This window comes from Neovison vison, chromosome 5, assembly GCF_020171115.1.
Source record: "Neovison vison isolate M4711 chromosome 5, ASM_NN_V1, whole genome shotgun sequence".
NCBI lineage: Eukaryota > Metazoa > Chordata > Mammalia > Carnivora > Mustelidae > Neogale > Neogale vison.
Genome location: NC_058095.1, coordinates 56,278,731 through 56,302,415, shown reverse-complemented (window position 1 = coordinate 56,302,415; position 23,685 = coordinate 56,278,731). Strand labels below are relative to the sequence as shown.

General features: G+C 59.0%; 1 protein-coding gene and 1 long non-coding RNA gene across 11 annotated transcripts in view; one reads left to right on the top strand and one right to left on the bottom strand.

Annotated features, from left to right (window-relative positions):
- DLG4 (discs large MAGUK scaffold protein 4) overlaps positions 1 to 16,794 on the top strand; it is a 22,484-nt gene extending 5,690 nt beyond the window's left edge. For 3 of the 8 annotated variants that reach the window (XM_044248938.1, XM_044248943.1, XM_044248942.1), the window contains 19 exons: positions 3,782 to 3,847; positions 7,316 to 7,369; positions 7,498 to 7,557; positions 7,769 to 7,893; positions 7,991 to 8,160; positions 8,273 to 8,409; positions 8,556 to 8,700; positions 11,015 to 11,310; positions 11,412 to 11,514; positions 11,640 to 11,754; positions 12,615 to 12,791; positions 13,004 to 13,040; positions 13,133 to 13,160; positions 13,286 to 13,333; positions 13,437 to 13,538; positions 13,885 to 14,057; positions 15,000 to 15,109; positions 15,630 to 15,721; positions 15,830 to 16,794. In XM_044248938.1, the coding sequence (XP_044104873.1) occupies positions 3,782 to 3,847; positions 7,316 to 7,369; positions 7,498 to 7,557; positions 7,769 to 7,893; positions 7,991 to 8,160; positions 8,273 to 8,409; positions 8,556 to 8,700; positions 11,015 to 11,310; positions 11,412 to 11,514; positions 11,640 to 11,754; positions 12,615 to 12,791; positions 13,004 to 13,040; positions 13,133 to 13,160; positions 13,286 to 13,333; positions 13,437 to 13,538; positions 13,885 to 14,057; positions 15,000 to 15,109; positions 15,630 to 15,721; positions 15,830 to 15,936 (2,145 nt within the window). In that variant the 3' untranslated portion in view covers positions 15,937 to 16,794. Of the gene's footprint in view, positions 1 to 3,781; positions 3,947 to 7,315; positions 7,370 to 7,497; positions 7,558 to 7,768; positions 7,894 to 7,990; positions 8,161 to 8,272; positions 8,410 to 8,555; positions 8,701 to 11,014; positions 11,311 to 11,411; positions 11,515 to 11,639; positions 11,755 to 12,614; positions 12,792 to 13,003; positions 13,041 to 13,132; positions 13,161 to 13,285; positions 13,334 to 13,436; positions 13,539 to 13,884; positions 14,058 to 14,999; positions 15,110 to 15,629; positions 15,722 to 15,829 lie in introns of all 8 variants that reach the window. The other 5 variants (XM_044248939.1, XM_044248944.1, XM_044248937.1 and 2 more) reach the window with 3 other exon arrangements.
- Positions 16,732 to 23,685, bottom strand: LOC122906686. Of its 3 annotated transcripts, none has more exons than XR_006384590.1 (3): positions 23,579 to 23,685; positions 18,451 to 18,688; positions 16,732 to 17,239 (listed from the first exon to the last, which is right to left on the bottom strand). It is a non-coding gene; the product is annotated as an uncharacterized LOC122906686 (long non-coding RNA). The 3 variants fall into 3 exon arrangements; XR_006384591.1 differs by lacking the exon at positions 16,732 to 17,239 and adding an exon at positions 17,750 to 18,123; XR_006384589.1 differs by lacking the exon at positions 16,732 to 17,239 and adding an exon at positions 17,750 to 18,095.

The following is a 23,685-nucleotide window of genomic DNA, read 5'->3' as shown; positions in this document are numbered from 1 at the left end:
CCAACGTGGGGCTCGAACTCACGACTCTGCGAGATCAAAAGTTAAAAGCTCTTTCCACTGAGCCAGCCAGGGGCCCCTCCGGTGGTACCCTGGGCGGGCATACTGGAAAATCAGGAGTATCTCATTATGTGCAGGGATTTATTTGCACAGGGACCCCAAACGCGTCTGAAGACTGTTTATTTGGATGTTTGCGTTAGAGCAGGAGTAATATTTGCACTAATTTCAAGGTCTCTGTGGGCGGATTAGGGGATATGATTTTGAAAGGGAGGATTTAAAGGGCAGTTACATTCGAGAGGACGACCAGCACCGGTGGTCCGTAAACGTTTGAAGAACATCACCTGGCTAGCAGGTGGGGCTGGGCTACAGGTTAGAATAGATGTCTTGGCATCCGGGGGGATGCTGTTCACATTAATAACCCTGTTTGGGGAAGTAGCGGGGAGGGGCTTGTGGGTGGCATTTTCCATCATCCGGGGGTCCCTCTGCAGTGAGGCAGAAGTGCTGCTGCTTTCCCGCACATCGGAGTCGGCTGGAGATGAGTGACCGGGGAGGTTTGGGAGTCGTTAGGGGCCTGGTGATTTCCGGGGCAGGAATTAGGTGAGAACTGTTATCTGTAAACTGGTCAGTCCGTAGAGGGGTCGGAATAGGCGTGTCCTGTGGAAGGCGAAGTCCACAGAGAAACAGCTGGAACCTGGGAAGTTGATGGCTAAGAGGGTCTCCCCTCACCCCCTCGCTCCCATCGTGACGCTCTCCCGCACTGCGCAGGCGCCGTCCCCCCCCCCCTCCGGCCGCAGCCTCCAGTCGCCGCGTCCGCCGCAGCCCCCGCCCCTCTGCCCCTCCCCCTCCCCAGCCCTGGGACCCTTGCTCTCCCACCCGCCCCCTCCCCTAAGTCCCCCTCCCCTTCTCCATGTCGTCTCGGAACAGATTCGCCTCCATGTGTCTCTGCGTGGTACGTGCCGCGGTACGGGCTCCGGCCCCGCTCCCCTCTTCCCGGACCCCCCAAATCTCAGGGTGCAAGCTTCAAGTGCTGTCGCTCTTCCTTCTGCTTGGCGCGGGGTCTCTGGGTTGCAGTGTCTCGCGGACAGGCGCAGCGGGTCGCCCCTCTTATCCACATCCCCGCTTTCACTGACACCCCTCTATTTTGGGGGTGCAAGCCCCGGTTCCAGGTCATTCTGTACAGCTGGGGCTCCAGTGATAAGAGGACCAAGGGGGAAGGAACAGCAGCGATCCCCAGGCCTTTTACTTGCCTATGCCCTAACGTATTGGGGGTTCAGACTTGGTCCCAATGGCATCTGAGCTGAGTCCCAGTAGGGTTTAAGAGGGGACCCTCCTTTCCTGCCTGTCCTGCTTCAGTGGTCCTTAATCTGGGACAGAGGGGTGCTGACCCGGATCCCCCCCTCCCAGTTCCCAGTTTGCAATTACCCTCCCCCCACCGCTCCAGACGTTTCCTCCCCGCCCTCCCAACCCTTACTACATGTACAGTTATCTGAAAATGTCCCAGGACTGAACTTGGGCCCTAACCTCCTTCAGCCACATTCTGGAACCTGTACCCCATTTCCCTCACATTGTCTTCTAATGCAGGGGAGTCTCCTCCCCAGTCCTAGACAGTCCCCCACCCCCACTGGGTTGGGGGCAGGGAGAGGTGTCTGCAGTCTCACTGGGATAAAATTTTACCTTCATTTTCTTCTCTAGAATAAACAATGAATTTTTGCGATCCCATGTGCTATATGTGCACCCTGACATTTCTTCATCAGATTCAGGGATTTTTCTCTGTGAGGTGGGCTGAAAGTGGAAGGGCAGGGGGTTTGAACCCTCCCCAGACTTGGAGAAACTAGAAGCTGCCCCCCTCCCCCAGGACCAGGAAGGTTATGGGACTCCTGGGAAGTACAGAGGGGAGCTTCTTCCTCCCCTTTCCCCTGGACCCTCAGTTCTGGGGCACCATCCAGGCTGCAGATCACCATTTCAGGGTGTGCAGTGAACACCCTCCTTCAGGTCGTGGGTTTCTGTTATCCAAGATGGCCCAGCCTCTGGGTGGGTGGGGGGCGCTTTTCAGTTTACTCTCCCTGCCCCTTCACTTTTCCTCCTTCTCTACTTTTTGCGCCCAAAGGCTGGTCTTGAAATCTGGAGCTCAGGATTCTCTTTCCAAGTCTGTGGCCCAGAAAACGGAGTGTATCCTGATGAGCCCCTGTTTTCCTTCTTAGGGGAACTTCTCGTCTCTCACCTCTCTGTCCTGGGTGGGCGAGCCTTCTTGTGGCTGGCTGCAAGTCCCAAACCTGTTCTGCTGCGCCCCCCGGCCCCCAGCTATGGTTGAACTTGGGTTACATCCTCCGAATTTTCATTTTCAGAATCTTGCTTGAGCATCAGGCATTGACCTTGATAAGCTTCCTCTAGTTGGATCTTGTAACTGTTGCCTCTCAGGGCTGGGGTGCTCAGCTTTTCAGACGTTTTCTTGAGAGGGGATTTCTGCCTTCTTTTACTTGTGTGTCCGGTGGGGTATGTGTGTGTGTGTGTGTGTGTAGGGGGGTGTCTTCTGTCTTCTCCCTCCTCTGGGGGAGCCCTGCCTGTGGTACCCTCCCCCTCCTTCCCTGAGCTTGGAGTTTCGGGAGGGTCTGCTTCTGTGGGGGCTGGCTCTTGAGGAGGGGGATAGTGTGAGGACCAAGGCCGGTGTGGGAAGACCCAGGCAGGGTTGCCGCCCTTCGCTGCTGTATCCGGCTGTCCTTTTCCTCTCTCTCTGGGCCCCAGTTAATCTCATTTACTGGCATCCTTGTTAAGCTAGCGTGGGAGTCAGATGAGATGACTGGTGGTTAGTTGGGAAGGGAGTCAGGGGTCATGTTGAGTCTCGCACCCCTAAAAGCCAGAGGGAGACTAGGAATGGATTCTGAGACTCAGTGCTCTACCCCATTTCCCAGTCAGCCAATCTGGAACGACACCCATCCCTGCCTCCCTCCTGAGCCCTACTACCTCCGTTCCTCCCCCTGCCTTTTCCATCCCCTTCTAGTGTATCCGATTAACTAGCTGGCTGGATTGTGGGCCTTTGTAGGGATGGGGCCAGACGCCTGGGGGCCCCTTTGCGGACTACTTGGGAACCAGTGGGGCCAGTGGAAGATGAGCTGGATGAGTTTAGCTTTGTCCTGCCTGAGGGGCTGATGCCAAGTACCTGCTAGTCCAAGGGCCTGACTGCAGTCCCTGCCTCTGGCCCGCCAGTGCTGGAGAGCCAGTCACTCCTGGGGTAGAGGCTGCAGTGGGGAGACTGAGGCCTGGAGGGTGGGGTGGGAGTGAGATGGGGTAGGGGGGAGGGTGCTGGAGCTTGAGTATGGAGAAGGGAGCTTACAGATGGGAAGAGTGGGGTGAAGATGTCTCGGGAAGCTGAGAAGTTGGGGATGGGTGTTGTAATGGGGGGATACAGAGTGTCAGAGGCCCCGCTGAACCTGAAGGCCTGGGTGGGGCTGGAGAAAAGGAGGCCTGGAAGAGGGGTGTGCCAGGAGGAAGGTGGGGCGGGCAGTGGGGGGGACATGGGGGATGTGCAGGGGGGCCGTTGGGGAGAGGGACTGGGATTTGGGGCCCACGGAGGAGAGCGGTGGTGGCCTAGCGGGAGAGGGGCTGGGGGAGGGTGGAGAGTGGGGAGCCAATGGGGCTGGAGGAGAGGGAGGGGGAGGAACTGGTCAGGCCCTGGGGCCTTCCGCACTGCACTGGCGGGGGTGAGGGCAGAGGCGGCGGCTGGACGGGCAGCCTGGAGCCAGAGGTCCTGGGCCCTCCCCCGTGACTCCTCCGTCCCCATCCCCAGAAATACCGCTACCAAGATGAAGACACGCCCCCTCTGGAGCACAGCCCGGCCCACCTCCCCAACCAGGTAAACGCCCCCGAGCTGATGCACGTGGCGGAGAGGAACTTGTCCCACCTCGAGGCCGTCCACGGGGTCGTGGGCCACGCCCACCTCACTCCCCTCAAGGTAGGAGACTCAGGCGGCCTCCTCCCCAGTGCGGCCCTCGGAGCCTCGGAGCGCCAGCCACCCCCAAGGGCCGGTAGGGCGAGAGCTGTAGCTGGGAGGAGGCTGGGATGGGGCGCCTGGGGCTTGGGCTCCTGGGGCCTGGGGAGGGGGCCCTTGGGGGGGTCCCCCCGGAGACACCTCGTTCCCACCCAGGAGAAACAGAGGCCAGACCAGTGGGAGTGGGCATAGAGCTTACAGCCAGGGTATGTGTGCCTGAGTGTGTGCACGCATGCGTGTGCCGAGATGGGTGCGCCCCCAGGATGCCCCCCACCCCAGGCCCTCTGCATTCCTTCACACCCTCATCTCCATTTCCGTTTTCTGCGGCCTGAGCTCTGTTCCCAGCTTCTGCTGCCCTCATTTGCTCTAGTCCCTCGTCCGCCTCCTCCCCCCACTTCCGGCTTCTGGGCCTAGCTCACCGTGTCCCCGAGTCTACAGCCCTTTCCATCTGTCTGGTCGGAGGCTCCCAGTCGTGGGGCCTTTCTGCTTCGGTCCGGCCCTAGCCTCTGCTCCCCTCCTCCCTGCCTTTCCCTCCCGCTGGCTGCTGCTTCTGGATGCTTTCTCTCTCTTCCTCCCACGCACTCTCCTGCTCCCTCCCCGAGCCCCAGCTCAGGCCCTCCGCGCTGCTCAGTCCTCCTGCTCAGGCTGCCAGCTCTCCCTCTCCCAGTTGCCCTTCCCTGGTCCTTCTCCCCGTCCCAGCCACCCCTCTCTCTCATCCTTCCTCCACCGGGCTTTTCCTCTTCCGGTCCCTCCTGTCCCCCCGGGTCCCTCCTGTCCCCCCGGGTCCCTCCTGTCCCCCGTTATTGCTCGCCACCACCTGTTTCCTTCCCCATCTCCTCCTCCCCTATGCTCACATTATGTTTTCCCTCTCTGGTCCCTGGGGAGACCCTGTTTCTGGGACCTTCCCTTCTCCAGCTCACTCTGCTGCTGCTTCCCCTTCAGTCTCCTCCCTTGGGGGCACAGGATGGGGAGGAAGGGAAACACCAGGTGGGCTATGGGGGCAGGAGTGGGATTCCAGAATCCTGTGGGATGCCCGGGGGAGGGGGAGGCTGCTGACATTTCACCAGAGGAGACCCAGAGGAGGTTTTCTGAGCCTGGGAATGAGGAGGCAGGGAGGGGGCGGCTGAAGGTTCTGGGATGAGGAGGAGTTCTGAGGGAAGGGAAACCATTCTGTGGCCTGGAGCAGAATGGGGAGACCATGAAAGGGTCAGAGGCCTTGGGGGCAGGGGTTGGACAGGGCAAGGCTATGAAGTCAGGGCCCAGAAGGAGCTGATGGAAGGGACCAGAAGGAAGGCCCTGGAGGAGAGAAGACAGCATGGAATGTGCTGTGAGCCAGGGAGTCAAGGAAGGCCAACCGGACATGCTCTTTGGTGGATGGGACCATGACGTCCCTGGGGAGGGGCTAGGAGAGGGAGGTGTGCCAGGTGGTAGTGGGCTCAGGCTAGTGGGTGTTGGGATCAGGACTCAGGAAGCAAGGGAAGCGACTGGAGGCCCTGAGCCAGCTGGGTATCTTCTGGGGACCAGGCCTGAGCTGGGGGACAGGAGAAGCCTTGGTTTGCAGAGGGAGTTGAGAACGAAGGACCATGATTTGGGGACAGTCTGGAGGGTTTGAAGCTGGGATGAGGGAGAGTGGTGCTTATCTCTCCAGGGAGTCAGAACTTAGGATGGACACTGAGGGGGAATGGGGCTGGAGCGGGGATAGGGACTGAAAGTGGGCAGAGGACAAGGGCTGCTTTGGAAGGTGGAAACTGCAGGGTGGGACAGGGATACAGATAGAGGGTGTGGGATGCTGTAGAGAGAGGGGTGGGAGGCAGATGAAGGTAGCTGAGGAGGAGGCTTCTGGGGAAGGAGGCTCTGGGCTAGTGATGGGCGGGGGATTGAGGACGGGCTGTGGGATGGAGAACGGCCGTGTGGAATGAGATTTGGCAGTCAGTGGCCATTGGTTGGATAACAGCGTTTGCTGAGATTGGAAGGGTCGGAGGTTGGTGGCGTTAGTAGATGGAGGGGTACGAAATGAGATCTGTGACGGAGCTTGAGAAGCAGTGTGTGGTGTTGAGAAATCGCGGTGGGAGAGAGGAGGGGAGGATGGAAGAGTCTGGGGAATCCGGGACGAGCGCCTTGCGCTTGGTAGGCTCCAAATAAATATTGGTTTAAGGAGGAGACAGGTTGGGGACCCCGGAAGGAAGCACTTGGCCGCCTCCCCCATTGCCATGGAGACGGGGCTACGGTTGCCCTGGCAATTGGGGAAGCCCCTAGGACCGGCCGAAGCTGGCCCCGCCCCAGAGCCTAGAGACCCTGCTGCGTTGTGGAGGCGACTGACGTCAGGACCGGGGCACGCCCCATTTTAACCCTTTCCTGAATGAAGCGGGGTTGGGGGGGGGTAGCTGAGAGATAGGACCCGGATGTCTCTCACCACTCCCCCTTCCTGACGTGCGGTGCACTCTGCGTAGGGTGAGGGGCGTACCGGAGGGCCGAAGGGGCTGTTCAGGATGCACTGCGCCCACAAACCTCAGCCCGGACTGCTCTGGCCGGGCTCCCGGGGGGCGGGGCCCAGGGCAGGAGAGGCGGGGCTAGTGGATCCCTTCTGCCCTGGGGACTCTGGTCGCCCCTAGGCCACGCCCATCTCCCCCCTCCCGTTGTCCTGGCGACAGGGCCTTCTGGAGGTGGGTCTCCCCAGGCCTTGGCTGGGCTTAGATACCGTTGCTAGGCAACAGAGTCCTCAGAGGAAGGGGCGGATTGGCTGGCGGGTGGGGGAGAGGGAGAGAGGGGCCTGCAGCCAGGGGAACCCCGGATTTCGGGCACCCAGGGTTTAGGGCAGATGTGTGTGAAGGTGAGGGGCAGATCCGAGGGAGGGTTCTCAAGGTTTCTGGGTGTATCTAGGCCGACAGGGACTGGGGGGGGGGCCCGGAGCGGCGGTGGGGGGGCAGGACCCGGTGGACATGGAAGCACTGGGGTGTGTGTAGCACATAAGGCAGTGGCAGCCTGAGGTGTTACATCCGGTGAGAAGCTCCCCCCTTTGCCTGCTCCCCCCCCCCACTCTTTACCATCTGCTGCTCCCCCATCTGGCTGGCTGTCCCTCCCTTCCCGCTTTCCCAGACACCTCCTTCCACGTGCAGGGGGCCTGGGCTGGGCACAGCGAGTGCCTGCCCAGGTGCGTGTGTGTCTGTGGTAGAGACTGAGCTGGGTCCTTGAGGGGTTTGAGAGCTGGCCTGGTTAAGAGGCTGAAGGTGTAGCCAGGCTGGTGGGGACCCCCACCCCACCCCCACCCCAAGGACGACGGGCTTCCTCTTGAGCCAAGGCTCAGGCAGCTTGTCATCTCCTTCCCCCTCACAGGCCAATTCTCCTCCTGTGATTGTCAACACAGACACCCTAGAAGCCCCGGGATATGTGAGTTGTTTAGATTTTGGGGCCCTTGCAGAAGGAAGGAGGGAGAGAGGGAAGGCCAGCGCAGGGTGGGGGCCGGCTCTCAGGCAGGGATGTCTGTCTCACTGTTGTTGTGTTTCTGGTCCGTGCTGGAGTTGCAGGTGAACGGGACAGAGGGGGAGATGGAATACGAGGAGATCACATTGGAAAGGGTGAGCAGGCTCCCCGCTCCGAGGTCCCCTCCCCCCGCTTCCCTGTCGGTGTTTGTCTCTGTGCCTGTGTGTTGTGGGTGCCACGCTCTTAGCCTTGTCCCTTCCTGCTCTGGTCACAGCTCCCCAACCCCTGTGTGTGCCCCTGCCCCCAGTCACCCTGCCTGGAGCGGGCAGGGCGGAGGGCTGACGCTCCTCCCCTTGTCCTGCCCAGGGCAACTCAGGTCTGGGCTTCAGCATCGCAGGTGGCACTGACAACCCGCACATTGGAGACGACCCATCCATCTTCATCACCAAGATCATTCCTGGCGGGGCTGCGGCCCAGGATGGCCGTCTCAGGTGGGGAGGGGATACAGGGGTTAGGGTGCCAGTTCCCTGGAAAGGGAAGGCTGGGGCAGCACGAAGCCCCTGGCTCAGGCCCACTTTGCCGCCTCAGGGTCAACGACAGCATCTTGTTCGTAAACGAAGTGGATGTGCGGGAGGTGACCCACTCGGCCGCGGTGGAGGCCCTTAAGGAGGCAGGCTCCATTGTCCGTCTCTACGTCATGCGCCGGAAGCCCCCGGCGGAGAAGCTCGTGGAGATCAAGCTCATCAAAGGCCCTAAAGGTAGTAATCCAGGCTCATCTCCCCGCCCCCACCCCAGCCAGAACTCCCGCCCCCAGGCCTGCTCCCCAGCCCCCAGCCCGGAGCGCCCACCTCTGCCCTGCCCGCCACCCAGGTCTTGGCTTCAGCATCGCAGGGGGTGTAGGGAACCAGCATATCCCCGGAGATAACAGCATCTACGTGACGAAGATCATCGAAGGGGGTGCCGCCCACAAGGACGGGAGGCTGCAGATCGGGGACAAGATTCTAGCGGTGAGGACCTCCATCCCTCTGCCAGCCGGCACCTGGGGCTCGCCTCCCCGCCTGGGCAGGCCCCACCTTCCGCACCACCATTCTCACTGTGCGGCTATCTCAGGGGTGTTTCCGGCTCTGTCTGAGCTCTCCGTCCTTGGCCCCAGGTCAACAGCGTGGGGCTGGAGGATGTCATGCACGAGGACGCCGTGGCAGCCCTGAAGAACACGTATGATGTGGTCTACCTGAAGGTGGCCAAGCCCAGCAACGCCTACCTGAGTGACAGCTACGCTCCCCCAGACATCACGACCTGTGAGCACCCTCCACCCCTCACAGCTCCCCACAGCCCATCCCAGTGACCCCTGGGACATCCCGGTGACTGCCAGATAGAAACTCTCTCTCCTGTTCTGTGGTTGGAGCATAGATGGAAAGATCAGTCACCTTGGAGGACCTAGAAAAGATCGTCCGTGGTCTTTTCCCCAGGAGGCACAAGGCCCACACAGTTTTGTGGCTCATTTTTTTCAAATTTTCAGGAAATAGATAATTCTTATGTTCCTTCTGAGCAAGAAAAAAGATAAAGAAAGTTCACGTTTCGTCAGGTGAGGGCATTTCAGATGGTCACAAAGGTAACATCAGAGAAGGAAAACGTAGGCCCCATGTTCCTTCTGAAGAGAGACGTGGAAGTTTTAGGGACACAGTCATAGACCAAACACAGCAGCAGGTTGGGAGAATAACATTGTCTCAAAGTGGGATTTGTTCCAGAAAAACTTAAGGTGGTTTTGTATTGGGAAACTTTTTTTTTTTTTTAAAGATTTTATTTATTTATTTGACAGACAGAGATCACAAGTAGGCAGAGAGGCAGGCAGAGAGAGAGGAAGGGAAGCAGGCTCACCGCGGAGCAGAGAGCTTAATGCTGCAGGGCTCCATCAGGACCCTGGGATCATGACCCAAGCTGGAGGCAGAGGCTTTAACCCACTGAGCCACCCAGGCACCCCATGTATTGGGAAACTTTTTAATACGATTCGTTGTATTCAATAATCGAAGGACTAACATCATAAAATTGTTCCAGCTAGACGCTGGGAAAAGACGGAGCAAATTCAGCTTCTGGGTTTTCACATGAAAGTGTAGTAAACTAGGAACACAGATGTTTTCCTTAACGCGATGAATGGTAGTTATCCTACCAAGAGGGACCCAGGCTCCTTGGAGAAGGGGCCAGTTCTCAGTCTTGGCCTAGAAAGCAATGGAGATAGCCAAGATTGCTGGGTTAAAGACCCAGGAGGGGCTCCTACTGGCGAGTCAGTCAGAACTCATTCACTATATGAAAGTCTGTGAGATTATAATGTTGCTTGAGAGTAATTGGGCACCCTTGGAGCATGCTGGGGGCCCCTCCATTAGGACATCTGGCAAATGCAGGGAGAGAGGGAAGCGTGTCTACTCACTTTCTCGGACAAACCACACCTCAGAATTACCAAACAGTTGATAATGGCAAAATGCTTTTTATTTTTATTACTATCATTTTTTAGATTTTTATTTATTGGAGAGAGAGAGAAAAGCAGGCTCCCTGCTGAGCAGGGAGCCCAGTGTGGGGCTCCATCCCAGGACCCTGGAGATCGTGACATGAGCCAAAGGCAGATGCTTCACCATCTGAGCCACCAGACGTCCCATTTTTAAAATTTTTATTTATTTATTTTTTACTAGGCTCTACACACAATGTGGGGCTCAAACTGACAACCCCTAGATCAGGAGTCGCATGCTCTGCTGACTGAGCCAGCCAGGCGGCCCAGGGAAGGTTCTTTTTTGTAGCGTAATTCCTCCTGATAAGTGCTCCTTCCTCCGAAAAAAAAAAAAAAAAAAGTAGAATATCCTATTTTGCTGTCCCCAGCAAAAAAACAGAACCAGGCAGTGGCCCTCAGTGGCCACTCAAGCTCCTGGGTGAAAGGCTGCCGGGGAGATAATAATGAGGGGGTCAGCTGGCCACACCTTGAACTTGCCAGTTAGTCTCACCTAAGACGACCAGATAGTGGTGCCTCCCGCCGCATAGCTGTTTTTTTCCTACCGCGTTGCCTACGTAGTGTTTGTGCCAAGAAAAATGGAACTAGAGTCTGTCGAAGTCTCTAGAACAAATCACCAGCTTACAGGAGAAACAGGCATATGTTAACACCATCAAAGATGCCAGCCGTGATTTCCCCATTAGAATCTGCCTAATAGAAAGTGGGAAATTCTATTAGACAAATGACCTAGTTTTCCCAACCAATGATGGCCAAGAGAAGGAAAAAAAGGGACAGAGAGAGAGAGAGGGATTTTATAGATTAAGAGATTTGAGAAACAGAACCTGAAAGAAAGCCCCCAAGGCCTGGTATTCATGGTCCCCTTGACCTGACCACCCTGGGCACTCCCAGGACATGTAACCCTCAAACAGACGACCCTCTGGGAGAACCAGCCCCCGTGAATTCCTGCCCCCCAGCATTGCTGGGATGGGACGCCCCCTTCCCCCTGCCTGGGCCCTGGCGAAATCCTGTCTCCTCCCTCTGAGTCTGCTCCCCTGGTTCCTGAGGGAGAAGGTGGGCTGGTGGGCGCTGCCCATCCCGAAGCTCGGTCCCACGCCTCCTCCCACATCTTCTTCTAGCCTATTCCCAGCACCTGGACAACGAGATCAGTCACAGCAGCTACCTGGGTACCGACTACCCCACGGCCATGACCCCAACTTCCCCTCGGCGCTACTCCCCAGTGGCCAAGGACCTGCTTGGGGAGGAGGACGTGCCCCGGGACCCGAGACGGATCGTCATCCACCGGGGCTCCACGGGCCTGGGTTTTAACATTGTGGGCGGCGAGGACGGCGAGGGCATCTTCATCTCCTTCATCCTGGCGGGCGGTCCCGCGGACCTCAGCGGGGAGCTGCGGAAGGGGGACCAGATCCTCTCGGTGAGGGAAGGCAGTGAGGGAAGGCTGGCCCTGTGCCCTTCCCCGCCTCGGCCGGAGCCAGGCCCCTAGCTGTGGCCGCTCAGCCGCTCCCCTCTCCCTAGGTGAACGGTGTTGACCTCCGCAGTGCCAGCCACGAGCAGGCGGCCATCGCCTTGAAGAACGCGGGGCAGACGGTCACCATCATCGCTCAGTATAAACCAGAAGGTAACAGGCCTGCAGCTCCCCACCGTGTGGGCAAGGATGGTCCTGGGAACGGCATCCCCTCTGCCGGCCGCTTCGGCCGCAGTGGGCCGGGGCCGGAGCTCAGGAACCTTCTTGTCCTTCCCCAGAGTACAGCCGATTCGAGGCCAAGATCCACGATCTTCGGGAGCAGCTCATGAACAGCAGCCTGGGCTCGGGGACCGCCTCCCTGCGGAGCAACCCCAAACGGGGTTTCTACATCAGGTCGGATGCTTCCCTGGACTCTGCCCCTTCTGGTTCTCCGCTCTTCCCCCCCCGACCCCTGCCTGCCTCTGGCTTCCTCCATGCTGAGTATCCCTCGTGCCTTCTGGCCCGGTCACCCCGGCCCTCTGCCTGGAACCTCCGCAGTCCGGCGATGCAGAGGTCACTGGCTGGCGGAGAGGGGCCTTGAGGCTGTGTGGACTACCGTGGGCACCGTGGCTCCTTGCCCCCTGGCCCTCCCCGCCCTGGGCTCCTGTCCCACGGCTCGCACGGCCTCCCCCCCTCCCTGCCGAGGCTATAGCTGTCCTCAGCACTGTCCACTTTGGTCTGACCTTCTCCCGCAGGTTCAGACCTGCATTTCTGGCCATCTGCTTTCTGGACATGTCCCCTGGGATGTCCCACGGGCACCTCACATTCAGCACGTCCCAAACTGGGCTCCCCGTGGTCTTGCTGAATCTGTGTTCCTCGTGCCGCTAACTGTCCACTCGGCTCCTGCCTCCAGGCGGGTCTGGCTTGGCCATTCTCTCCCTGCTGGACTTCAGGGGCTCCCTGGCTCGGTCCGCACTGGCTCCCGGGGGTGCCAGACTGTCTCCTCTTCAGTCCCGCGGCTGCCTTGGTGGTCCTTCCCTTCCTTGGCCTGGCCGGAATTTGGTCTTTTTCTTTCTCACCCCTGTGGCTGTCCTCTCCATCGGCGCTGCAGACCGCGGTCCACACACCGTGGGTTCCCCGCAGTCCGCGACCCTGGTGGGAGGGCTGTCGGCCACCGGGCTCTGATGCAGAGCCCTCGGTCTGGGGGCTCTGGCAGGGTCTCGGGGCGCCCGGGGCCTCCGCCCATCTCTGACCACTGGCTGCCCACCCTCCAGGGCCCTGTTTGACTATGACAAAACCAAGGACTGTGGCTTCCTGAGCCAGGCCCTGAGCTTCCGTTTCGGGGACGTGCTGCATGTGATTGACGCCAGCGACGAGGAGTGGTGGCAGGCGCGGCGGGTCCACTCCGACAGCGAGACCGATGACATCGGCTTCATCCCCAGCAAACGGCGGTGAGGCTCCTGGGGCCTGTAGGCTTCCTGCTGCAGGAGCTCAGGTCCCAGCGGCCCCTGGGGTGGGGCTTGGGGGGCAGTGGGGAGGGCCTGGGCCTGCCTTCTGACTCCTTGGAGGTCCGTCTGCTGGGTACCGTCCCTCCTGCGAGCCTTTGGAGCAGGGCCCCATGCTGGCCATCTCCCTACCCTCCCATCCTCCATGTCCCCCACAGGGTTGAACGGCGGGAGTGGTCAAGGTTAAAGGCCAAGGTAGGTGGGGGGAATAAGCTTGGAGGGAGGAGAGGGGGAGCTTCATGGCAGGGGGCATTCCACCAACCACATGGCCTGCTCTCTCTTCACAGGATTGGGGCTCCAGCTCTGGATCACAGGGTAGGTAGGGTCAGCTGGGCCAGCCGGGTGAGGGAGCCCTGAGCTCTCCATATCCTCCGGAAGGTGATACGGGGCCCTGAGTGCCCTGTCTGAGAGCCCCTCCCAGATGCCCTGCTTCTCACTAGGTCGAGAAGACTCCGTTCTGAGCTACGAGACGGTGACGCAGATGGAAGGTAAGGCCCCAGCCCCGGCCCCGGCCCTGGTCCCCGGTCTCTGGCCCTGGCCCTTCGCCGCTCCCTGCCCCGCAGTCTGCCTCAGCTGGCTCTCTGTCCTCAGTGCACTACGCTCGCCCCATCATCATCCTTGGGCCCACCAAGGACCGAGCCAATGATGACCTGCTCTCTGAGTTCCCCGACAAGTTTGGATCCTGTGTACCCCGTGAGTGTGGCGGACCCCAGGGCGGGGCAGGGTGGTGAGGGCGGGGCCCAGGGGCTGTGGGGCGGGGCCTCTGGCTGAGCAGCCAGCGGAGGTTGGGGTGCAGGAGGACAGGTTGGGGTGCAGGAGGACGCAGGGTTCTTAGAGCAGCAGTGCTTCTCAGCCGCGTTCCAGGTCGGGGACCCGGGCAGGGGGCCGGCGGGGGCTGGGGGCGGTGGTGCTGCCTTCCCCCATCCCGCAGTCATGGTCTCCCCAGCAGCCCCCAAGCTGGTGCTGTGGTGGTGGGTGCTGGCAGGCTTGAGGCTGGAGGGATGGTTAGATCTTTGGGGGGTGTGTGACTTCCTGGCAGATACCACGCGGCCCAAGCGGGAGTATGAGATAGATGGCCGGGACTACCACTTCGTGTCCTCCCGGGAGAAAATGGAGAAGGACATCCAGGCGCACAAATTCATCGAGGCCGGCCAGTACAACAGCCATCTCTACGGGACGAGCGTCCAGTCCGTGCGGGAGGTGGCCGAGCAGGTAGGACCCGCGGGCACCCAGCCTCCTCCTTCTCCCCTCTCCCTACCCCATGGCCTCCCCTCAGCTCTCTCTAACTCTCTTTCTCTGTCTCTTTCCCCGCTGGGTCTCCACTCCCTCCTCCACCTCCTTCTCCTCTTGGGCAACTCTGTCTGACTGCCTGCTCCCCCTGCCTCCCTCCCTCGCTTGCTTCCTGACCCCAAACTCCTTGCCACCATCTGTCCCCTCTCCTCCCCTTCCCTCCTCCTTGCCCCATTTTGCCTCTCTCCCTCCGGCCTTGCCCTTGGTGGCTTGGCCTCCCCAACTTGGTCCCTCCTTCTGTCCTGCTCCCCTGTGGCCCTTTGCCCTGGCCTGTTCCCGGGGTCTGCACTCCCTTCTCCTGCTCCTCTGCCTCCTCCTTTTTCCCCCCACTGCCCCTCACCCTGCCCTCTGTCCCTCCATGGCTCCTTTCTCCATCTGCCTCTCCTCCCTCCCACCTGTCTCTCCTTGTTTCTTCCATCTGTCTGTCCTGTCTGCCCATCCCATCCTACTTCCTCTCTCCTTTCCCCTTACTTTCTCATGTCCCTGCCCTCCACACGCCACCCTGCTCCCTGCCACCCCTCTGGCCTTGCTCTGCCCCATCTTCTGCCACCCCTCCCCCCGGCTTGTGCCTTGTCCCTCACTCTTCCCTTGTTCCCTCCAACCCCCTCCTCCTGTGCTGGCTTCTCCCTTCACTCTCCCTCTGTCCCTTCCTTTTTCTTTCTGTCTTTCACTCTGTCTGTTCATAACCCCTTACCCCCTTGACTCCCTGCTCACTTATCTTTTCACATCCACATCACTGCCCCTTTGGCCAACCTCCCATCCCCCACCTTTCCACGTCCCATGTCCTGTGTCCTGTCCTGGCACCTCTGTCTGTCCTTGCCCGCCCCCTGCCGGCCCCCCTCCGCCTACCCTGCCCGCCCCCAGGGGAAGCACTGCATCCTCGATGTCTCGGCCAATGCCGTGCGGCGGCTGCAGGCGGCCCACCTGCACCCTATCGCCATCTTCATCCGCCCCCGCTCCCTGGAGAATGTGCTGTGAGTATGGTCCCAGGGGGCCTCCCCTCAGCCCCCAACCCGAGGCCCTGGGCCTCAGAGGGCCTCTGCTGAGCTCTTCCCTCCGCACCCAGGACAGCAGCTCTGGCAGCCCTCCAGGGGGACTGCCCCGGGAGCTGGAGCCCAGAGCATGCAGGGAGACCCAGGCCTTTCCCTTCCTCTCCCACCTGGGCCTGGCCAGGACTACAGCTCCCAGCAGCCCCCAGGGCAGACCCCTGGTGGGCAGAGCCGGCCTTTGGGTCTTCCGGGGAGCTGGGGTCCGAGAGCCTTCCCCCAGGCTGAAGGCAGGAGGGAAGAGGCTCTGAGAGGTCCCGGGAGCGGCCCCACAAGGCGGGGATGGGTCGTGGGGGGCCGGGGGGGTGGCCGTTGTGGCCCCAGGGGCCGTCGGGAGCTGTGTCTCTGGCTGCGGGCTCCAGATGAGAAGAGAGCCGTGCGCGTGGGGCCCTGGATGGTAGCAAGAGGTGGTGGCGGCCGCTCAGGCACCGCTTCTGGCTGTCCGCAGGGAAATCAATAAGCGCATCACGGAGGAGCAAGCCCGCAAAGCCTTCGACAGAGCCACCAAGCTGGAGCAGGAGTTCACAGAGTGCTTCTCAGGTTAGGCTGCGGCCACATGGCGCTGGGAAGGGGACCCCTCTGGGCGGGGAGGCTTGCTCCCTTGCTCGGTGTCCGGCCTCACTGCCTGCCCCCCTCCCCCGCCCCCAGCCATCGTGGAGGGCGACAGCTTTGAGGAGATCTACCACAAGGTGAAGCGTGTCATCGAGGACCTCTCAGGCCCCTACATCTGGGTCCCGGCCCGAGAGAGACTCTGACTCCGGCCCTGTCGTGGCCTGGACTCGCCCCGCCTCCCTCCCGCGGGCCCTTTGGTCTGGACTGAATTGCCCAAGCCCTTCACGCCCCCTAGCCTCCCTCCCATCCCTTCTTATTTATTTCCTTTCTAACTGGATCCAGCCCTGGAGGGGGGACACTCCCCTGCATGTATCCCCGCACCCCAGAACTGGGCTCCGGATCCCCGGGAACCTGGGGTCTGAGGGGGGGGAGCCAGGCTCCTGGTCCCGAGCCTGTGCTCCTGAGGACCGGAGCCCCTGCCCTCCCCCAATGCACACACAGCCCAGCGGGGGCCGCCTGCCCTCCCCACCTTCTCCCACACACATTCCAGAAGTCAGGGCCCCCTTGAGGAGCAGCCCGACGCAGGGATGCAGGGCTACAGGCCTCCTCTCCCTCCTGAGGCAAGGCCTGGGGCCCCCCTGCCCCCATCAGAACTCCCCAGGTCCCTTGGTTTAGCATTTATTTTTTCCCATTTTTTTTCTTCTCAAAGGTGGTTTTTTGGGGGGATAAGTGGGGGGACGCTCCTGTGGGCCCCCTGCCTTCCACGTGCCCTCCACCTTTTTTCTTTGCCGGTTTGCATGAGTGGAAGGTCTAACTGTGGCTTTTTTTTTTTCCCTGGGATTTACTTTTTATTTTACTTTATTTTATTTTATTCTATTTTATTTTTTTTGGGAACGGGGAGGGATGGTTCTAGGGAGTGGGAGCGTGGGAGGGAGGGTGGGGGGCAAGGGTTGGGGGTCGGGCATCTGGGAGCCAGGGGAAGACTGGAAATGCTGCCGCCTTCTGCAATTTATTTATTTTTTTCTTTTGAGAGAGTGAAAGGAAGAGACAGATACTTGAAACCTGGTGTGTGGCCTGGTTATTTGGGACGTGGGTGAGGAGGGAGTCAGGGTGGGAGTGTAGGGACGGGTCTGGGAGTCAGACCATTCTTCACGTCAGCCCAGAGAGGGGAGAGCGCCCTGAAAGGGGCCTTGGAGGGACCCCGAAACCAGGGACTCTGAGTCAGTAGTGAAGGATGGGCCTAGGAAGGGCTGGAGGCACTGCCCAAAGTCCCCGACAGACCTGGAAAGACCGGCACAGGGTCCCTGAAGCAACTTGGCCCAGTCCTGATCACTCCCCTGGGCCGTCTGGGGCAGCGTGAGGTTCTCAAAAGGAAAATGTGGAGGGAGCTTTCTTGGTTCAGGTTCACAGAGTTGTGGACAGAGCTCGGCTCTGGCAGTGATGTTAACAGATTTGTTGATGAGAAATGCAGTGTAAATATTTGTTGGATTTCTTTATGTTCCATCTCTGTAGAAAGATTCAAAACAGCTTTGCCAATAATCAGGTAGGAGAATGGAACGAGACCAAAGATTAAAAAAAAAAAAAAAAAAAAAGAGCAGATGCAGTAGGTATGAGGGAACATACCATCTCTGAGCTTCCTGGTAGACAGGGCAAAAAGGGAAATGGTCCGCTACCTAGTTCTTTCTTATAAAGGAGCAAAAAGCTCTGGTTCTTTGAGGAAGTCAGATTTTCCTGACCCTGAGCCTCACTGATGCTTCTCAGAGGCAGCTGCGTGGGGCATCTGTTCTTGGCTTTGCTTCTGCCGATGTTCACATGTTCGAGAGGCCGCTGCCAGGAGGACCTCAGCTGCAGTATTGATGAGCCATTGCTGGCTCCCTCTGACTCAGGGCCCCCAACGGGGAAGGGTGAGGAGAAGGGGGAGGTGGCAGGTACTAGAGTCAAGATGGTTAAGCCCGGAACAGTGCAGAAGCTGTTAAAGAGTTGGATGCGAAATTCCACCCTGGGGCCTGGGCTGATCCGAGGAATGCGGCAGAGATCTCTAGCGGGGTGTCACTTAATCTGGTGGTTCTTTCGGGGGATCACCCCACAGGAACTTCTGGGAAGGGCTCTAAACGAAAGAACCCAGCCCACTGAGTCCCGGGGGCAGGCCCCTGGAGGGATGGGGGCTGCACTTCAGGAAACCTCCCAGGTGACTCTGATGTCTTGCTGGGCCCAGAAGCACTGCTTCCAAGAATGTTTCTCAAATAACCCTTCTTTTAGCTTGGTTCTGCGTAGGAGCAGATGGTTTGAGGCTGTGCTGATGTTCTCAGCTATCGGCCGGAGGGAGAAATCAGCTGAGGAAGGTGTGTGCCAGGTAACGCATCTGGATTGAAGGGGTTAAGGAGAGTTCACTGAGAAGGGGTAGAATCTCCTAATTCTGCATGCATCACTTTTTAGATTATGAAAGGAGTACATGTACCTTATAAAAATTCAAATAAATATAGAAATGCATATGGTGAAAAAAAAAGAAGTTCCCTCCCCATCTCATTCCATATACTCCTCAGAGGGGAGCACTTTGGCAGTTTTGTGTTCTTCCAAATCTATAAAGAGCTCTTCCCCGGCCAGCTAAGGAGGCCGTATGTTTGCGTGGATAGGCGCACTAGATTCCTGAGCAGACCAAGGTTCAAATCCCGACTCCTTCTTCACTCCCCCATCTATTTCTTCCAACAAATACTTACCTGGCTCTTCCTGGGTGCCAAGCAGCGTTGGAAAGGCTGCGAGTGAGATGTCCTGGCCCTCGGGGACACTGGGGTCCTTGCAGTGGGGACCGTGGACCACAGGAAGGGAAGGAATGCAGATCATGAGGATGACGATGGTCGCAGCAAGCAAAGACAGTGGCAGCACGGTGCGCATCTTTGCGGGTGTAGACGGGGTGCTCAAAGAGGCGTCTCCTTGGAACACCACTTGAGTTGCAGCCTGCAGGGTGAGGAAGCCCAGGGTGACTGGTGTGCCAGCTGGAGAGTGAGGAAGGGCGAGGTGGGAGGAAGCAGGGAATGCAGGAGGACAGAAGGAGGTCATGGACTGGAGCAGGCAGTGGGGGAAGGAGGCAGAGGGGAGGGGGTCAGAGACGTGAGCCCTTTGTGGGTTGGACAGAGCCTTGCAAAGCTGTGGGAGTGGGGCAGGTGGGCGCCCCAGCGAGGGCGCTCCGGGAGGCGCTAGAGAGCCAGTCAGGCGGCGCGGTGGTGGGTCCTGTGGCCGGAGGTCAGAGTGCACCTTGTGGGAGCTCTGCTTCTCAGCTCACAACTGGGAGCAGTAACTGCCTCGAGGCATCCTGGTCCCCAGTGCAGTGAGGTCCTCGGCGCACAGCCCGCCCCTGCCACGAAATGCTACCCATGATTGCCCTTGGCCTCTTGGTCTGTTCCTCAACTCAGTAAAACCGGGGAACAGGGCGTTTTAATTTTTTCTAAATGCACGCCTCTAGATAAAAGTGGGAAAGAGGAGTGCAGGTCCCGCGTCCCAGAATCCTGGCTGGTCCAATGCTGAGAAGCCAGGACGGAGAAAGGTCTCTCTAGCCCAGCAGCAGGGACTATGAGGGGCACCATTTTCCCTTGTGGGAGCTCCCAGCACTGACCCCCCAACCCCAAGGCACTCCCTTAGCCTCTCCTGCTTCACCTCCCCTCTGGCCCTGCTCAGCTTCTAGATTTGGGGAGCCACATCAGAAGTCAGCACCCTACCTTCTGTTCATCAGCCCAGTCGCCTTTTTTTTTTTTAAGATTTTATTTTATTTCACAGAGAGAGAGAGAGAGAAAGAGAGAGAGAGATCACAAGTAGGCAGAGAGAGAGGAGGAAGCAGGTTCCCTGCCAAGCAGAGAGCCCCTTGCGGGGCTCGATCCCAGGACCCCGAGATCACAACCTGAATCGAAGACAGAGGCTCAACCCACTGAGCCACCCAGGCTCCCCAGCTCAGTCACCTCCTGAAGATGCTTTCCAGGTGCCTGACTTTGCAGACCCCGCCCCCCCCGGGGGGCCTACCCCCAGGATTCCAACGCTGTTGAGTGGCAGTCCAGACCCTAGGGGACCTGGGGCAAGAGCCAGGCAGGCTGATCCCAAATTTGCAAGTGTTCTGAGTGGGGGTGGGCGAAGGTGACGGGTCTCACCCCTCAGGTCTTCTACACAGAAGTGGAGGGGCCGCCTTCACACAGCGAACACGCCAGGCCCCCAGTTCTATCCCAGGGGAGATGCTGACCACCCTCCGGGAGATGAGGAGGGGCGTGCTCTGCTCTCCTGACCCCAGACTCCCCCCTTCCTGGCATTCACAGGCCCCGGGGTGGGGTGGGGGTGGGGGGCTGACCCAACTCTGTAGGCTGTGCTCTAGTGATGAGAAGAAGGATCCAGATTGCTAGCTGTGCTAGCAGGTGCTGAGCACCTAGTGTGTCCCAGGCCCTGTGCTAAGTGCTTTCACCCAGCCTCTCACTTAACCTTGGCAATAACCCTCTGAGCCGGGCATTGAACCCGCTCTCCAGATAAGGGCGATGGAGCTCAGATCTGAGAGCGGCCCACATTCTGCTGCTGGGCTTCCCTGCCCTGATTCCTGGGGCTCCCCTAGCCTCCAGGGCCCTTCCTTCTCTTCTCCGGGGCCTCACCCCTGCCAGAAGCACTTGCTTCTCCTGACTCAGCCCAGCCACCCAGAGGCCCTTCCCCCCATCTCCCTGGCGGTCTGAGCTTGGCACTTGGGCTCAGCCCTACTCATCAGCCTGTCTGTCCAGCGGTGCTGGGATCTTCCTTCCGCCTCCTCCAATGGCAGGGACTGTCCCGGCTGCTTCCTTCCCACTGCGTCTCACAGGCACGCCTCATCGCTGGGCTACACCTGGGCCATCCTCAAGGCTCTTCTGTCGGTGTCTCCAGCCTAGACACCTCTGTGGACACCAGACCTGTCTCCAGCAAGCTTCTGGACCCCCCTTACCTGCACCAATGCCCCCCCATGCCAATTCCCTTCCTCACGCATATTAGCAATCACGCGACCCACTCCTGTCCTCTGCTCCAGTCCTGCCCCTGGGATCTGCCCTCTCTGGCCTCCGGCCTCCCAGATTCCCGGGGCCAGCTCCCTGCAGCCCACCTCAGACCTGCCACCCACCCCAAGGCCAGGCCACCGTTGAACTTACGGATCTGCCATGCCTGCAATTCGTGGGGCTCGGAGCCCGGAGCCAGCGTCTGGAACGTGGTTGTTCAGGGGCCCCGTTTGTAAAATGTTGTCAAGCACGTGTCCCCCAAGATACATTCACCCACTTTCCAATTCCAGACACGTCACCAGCCTTCAGGATGGCCTCCAAGAATTGTCAGCTCTCAGCACTCCTGCCCTAGGGCACTGCTTTCCCACCCCGCGCTGGCCTGGGTTGGGGCGGGGATACAGTGGAAATGACAGAGGAAGCCTCAACTCCAAGGGCAAGGAACTGTGGCTTCCAACGTGGGCTCCCGAATCCCTTGCTCTGGGGGTGGGTGGCTTCCGATGTGGGCCCCCGAATCCCTTGCTCTGGGGGTGGGGGGCAGCCGCCACGTTGTCGGGAGGCCCAGGCCCAGATGGGGGAGGCCCGCATGGCAAGCTCGGCCGCCCAGGCCCACAGCCTCCACCAAGGGGCCACTGAGTCATCTGGCAGCAGGTTCCGCAGCCCTGGTCGAAGTTGTGGAAGGAGAGGGGCCCCGCGGCAAGGATGACCTATGGCCTCCAGCCTCCTGTGTCACCCACCCCAGAGCCAAGCCAGTGGCTCCGCTCTATCCAGACTCTGGGCCAGATGCTTCAGTTGCTAGCCTGCGAAGAGATCCCCCTGCTGCGACAAGTCACGGATGCGTGTCATCGCCGAGTGGAAGTCTGAAGACTAGGGGTACAAGGGCATATAAATGTGCTAATGTTTGCTTTCCACACTCCCAGCGGAGAATCTTGGGACTCCCCTGGGCTTCACCTTTCCCACGGGGAGACCACGGGGCTCCCGAATGGTGTTCCCAGATCCGCAGCCCGACCTCCAAGGCTCTCTGGGCAGCCCCTGCTCCCCTACATGCTGCTGTCACCCTCTCCCCGCGGTCGCTTGCTCATAACTGCTGATGAAATCTGACCCGCTTCTCTAGGTGTAGAGGAGGGCGTCTGGGGGCGCAGTCGGTTAAGCAACTGCCTTTGGCTCAGGTCACGACCGAGGGTCCTGGGATGGAGCCCCATGTTGAGTTCTCTGCTCAGCCGGGAGTCTGTTTCTCCTTCTGTCCCTCCCCCGCTCATGCCTGTGCTCACTCTCTCTCTTTCTGAAATACATAAATAAAATCTTTACCAAAAATAAATAAATAAATAAAAGCAAAGAGGAAGTCAGACCTGAAGCAAGAGAACGATTCCACATGCTGTTTGTGACTTTGAAGATGGAGGGGCCACGTGACAAGGAGCGTGGGTGGCCCGCAGGGGAGGAGGCCAGCCCCTGGCTCACAGCCAGCAAGGAAGGGGGACCTCAGTCCTACAGCTGCAAGGAACCGGGTTCCGTCAGCCACCTGAACACGCTAGAGGCATGTTCTCCTTTGCCTCCATTAATGAAGCCAGTCCTGCCAGCACCTTGATCTCAGCTGTGTGAGATGGGAGCAGAGGACGCAGAGGGACTGTGAGCTAATAGACGAGTGTTGTTTTAAGCCCCCAAGTCTGTGCTCCTTAGTTACTCAGCAGTAGAGAATTAACACGCGAGGCCCTATGTCCCTGAAGACCTTGTGTAATTTAAGTAAGTTCCACTCTCTTTTTTTCAAAGCAGGCTCTGTACCCAACGTGGGGCTTGAACCCTGAGATCAAGAGTCACGTGCTCTACGGACTGAGCCAGCCAGGAACCCCAAAATAGATATTATTAAAGGAATAAATGTAAGGGGTGGTGAATTCTCGGCATAAACACAACACCACCATGGCAGAGTTTTCCTTTCTGGTTGCTTTGTAGTTTGTGTGGACTACATCTCTGGTGTCTTGCAGGAGGCTGGCTTGTAAATCAGGGGCCCGGTCGGTCAGCGCATGGTTTGGTTCATCTGGCTTTCTTCACACTGTGTTATCACCTCGCTCTCCTGTTCTAACACTATTTCTCTGGAACGCATTTGCCAGCGCCGATCTGTGCGTCTGGTCCCTGATCCGTCGATTTGGGGATTGTGGTTATAGGTAAAAACCAGATTTCGGAAACATTGTATTCCAGGGTAACTTGCAAGCAGAGGGATGCACAAGTCCTAAGTGCACAGCTTTCCTCAGTTTCACCAATGGAACCCACCCATGCAACCAGGGTCCCGACCGAGAAGCAGAACATATCCGTTACCCAGAAGCCCCCCCCAGCGGCCTCCCAGTCACTGCTTCCACAAGAGAAGCCACTATAGCGCCTGAAACATCGGAGGTCTGTTGGCCTGAATAAACCAGATTGTGAGTGATGATATCAGAGAATGTCAAATGCCCCGTAGTCCCCAGGGGGATTGGCGACAGCCCCAGGCATGCAAATCACAGGGGGCTTTTCAGGACACAGACAAGGGTGCACCCAGGCCTTTCATATTTCATGCAAGGACCGCGTTCCCGAGGATCTCATGTAACGTAAGACTCTCGTGATAAAGTCCAGTTCTGTCCTTGAAGTGACTATAATATCAGGTTTGCACACCTCTTCCTTGCGGGCCTAAAGCAAGACTAATTAACATCTTTATTATTGCCCAATTTAAAATCTAACGTAATTTGAACCCGCACTCTCGTCCCCGAATGCCCCGTGGGGCCATGAGGGTCTGTACTTCAGCTTTCTGGGGACCCCAGGGCCCAGCCGCGGTGATGGACAGGGTCTGGGTTCTTTGGGGCTAGAGCACAGGTCCCGGAGTCAGGAGGCTTACCTTCCAGACCTCCCTCTGATCCTTCCTGGCACTTTATAACCCTGGGTAAGCTCAGACCTGCTGGGCCTGTTCCCTCATCAGCAAACGGGACTGCGTTCTGGGGTTCA